Source organism: Entamoeba invadens, assembly GCF_000330505.1.
Source record: "Entamoeba invadens IP1 unplaced genomic scaffold scaff_1105074726523, whole genome shotgun sequence".
NCBI classification, from domain to species: Eukaryota; Evosea; order Mastigamoebida; family Endamoebidae; genus Entamoeba; species Entamoeba invadens.
The window spans coordinates 13,311-15,601 of NW_004440106.1; the positions used below are offsets into that span (position 1 = coordinate 13,311).

General features: G+C 30.6%; 1 protein-coding gene across 1 annotated transcript; it reads left to right on the top strand.

Annotated features, from left to right (window-relative positions):
• Positions 1-471: 471 nt before the first annotated feature.
• EIN_414430 (hypothetical protein) lies at positions 472-1,314 on the top strand (the record flags this gene model as incomplete). The annotated part of the gene is made up of 1 exon (XM_004253791.1): positions 472-1,314. The coding sequence occupies one exon, from the start codon at positions 472-474 to the stop codon at positions 1,312-1,314; it is 843 nt and encodes a 280-aa protein (XP_004253839.1).
• Positions 1,315-2,291: the final 977 nt, after the last annotated feature.

Here is a 2,291-nt window from a genome sequence, read left to right on the forward strand (position 1 = left end):
AAACGACTGTAACATTATTAGCAATTTGGCTCTTACAACTTACCCAGATAACTATTATAAAAAAGAAGGATATTGTATGTCAAACTCGGCATCTTCTGGATTCAATTTTATTACAACGAAAAACGAATTAACACATTTGTATTACACAGATGGGGCATGCAACACATTGGATAAAAATTACACTTATCAATACAAAACATGTGTATTAGACAATAATAAACAATACTAAACGTTCTGTTATAGTAAATCCACATCTGGTCGAGTATACATACAAAAGTTGGATATTACATATTGTATACAGTTGGTAGATGTTATGGGAATGAAGATACTACCAACAAAGCACAAAGAATCATCACAACCGCAGACACTACAAAGCCTTTCAAGTTGCAAGTTGCGCCATCTTGCAATGTTGATGAGTCTGAGTGGGTTGACTCTACTAGCACTGATACAATAAATAAAGTCACACATGAAATGGAAAATTCGTATTATCTTCAAGATCGAACATATGTTGATACTACGACATGCAGTGGTGCTTTGTATCCACTTCCCGATATTATATACACGTCACTCGGGTGCATTGATATGGATGGGTCTCATTTCACTTTAAATGTGGACGATAAAAAGGTGTATTTCAAATCATACAAAGACAAGGAATGCAAAACACCAGACACTGAAAATTACGAAGAAGACACCTTCAGAGAGTGTTCTGGGTCAGGTTCTTATAGAACAAAATACTATGGCCCAACACTGTATGCCCATCAAGAAGAAATGTATACCCAAACTTTCATTCCAAATAAATGCTATGTAAGTCCGATAGATGATACCAAGTTTGTTGAAATCAAAGACGACGAGAAGATGTACACGGCCGACACTTGTGATGATCTTAAAGCTTCAACTACGGAAGTTTTAGATTACAAAATTGAAATACTCGAGACTTTCCCTGCATACTATTACAGAGCCGTTTATTATGGAAAGAATGACTGCAATATGACAGCTAATTTGGATATTACTCCATATCCAGATATGTATTTCACAAAAGATAATATGTGTATTAGTGGTGCTACTGGATACAAATTTGAGACTAATAAAACTACTTTAACTTCATACTATTTCAGTGATGGAAAGTGTGCCACACCAAATGAAAAAACACCAAAACTTGTGTATGCTTACCAGACTTGTGAAAAAGATATCGATGAAGATTACTACATCTATTACTATGGTAATGATACGACTATCCCAACACCAATAGCACCCGAAGCTGCATTTGGGTTAATTGTTGTTATGATTTCTATGATCATTTTTGCCTTATTCTAAGAAACTTTTGACTCGTTTTGTTTTTTATATTTGTTAAATGTTTTAATAAAGTCAGTCCGTTAGCCTTATTAACCCTCCGAGGACTTTAAAAACCAAAAATAATGGATTCTGTGTGATTTTAGTTATTTTTCAAGTAAATGAGACTATTAATTCTTTGATTACTCCAACTTTCCTGAGACAACTGATTTTATAAAATTATATAGTAAAAAAATATAAATTATAGTAAAAAAGTGAACCTTTTGTTGAAGTTGGGACGAACAAAGGTTCTATTTTTCGCTTTATCCTTTCAGAAACAAGTCACAGTTCAATGGAATAGTCAGATCAAAATTTTATTGAGATGACCACAACATATTACAATAATAAAATTAATTATAAAATATAACAAAGAGATAACTGTAACGTAAAACATACCAGTCCAGAATATTCATAATCAATTACATCATGAAATAACAAAGAAAAGAAAAGAAATAACAGACTTAGAGGTGTATTGAAATTTCATTATGCAATTGATCTCAAAAATTAACAAGGGAAATTAAATAAATTTTTTGTAAACTTTGAAAAATACAAAAATTTAAAAATTGGGTTTAACTATTTTTTGTAAAAGAAATAAGATAAGACGTTAAGACACTTTTGTTTGTTTAGACTTTAAAAAAATTTCTCAAAGAAAATACATGTAAAATAACCAAAAAATTTCTTAAATACATTTTCAAAAGCATTAAAAATCGCAAAATCGAGATAAATTTATAAAATCAACTTTAACAATAAAAGTAGTCGCGTTTAAATAAACTTTGATCACCACGAGGTTTTGTGATCACTCGTTGAAATTTACGTCGTGCCACTGTCGAGGAAGCAAGATATGAATTTATTGTTTGTAATTTGAATATTTTATCATTTTCAAACAAAAACAAAAGGCAAAACGTGTTTTATGCAATCTATTTAGAATATAAAGATTTGTATTTGGTAAATAATTGTTTATT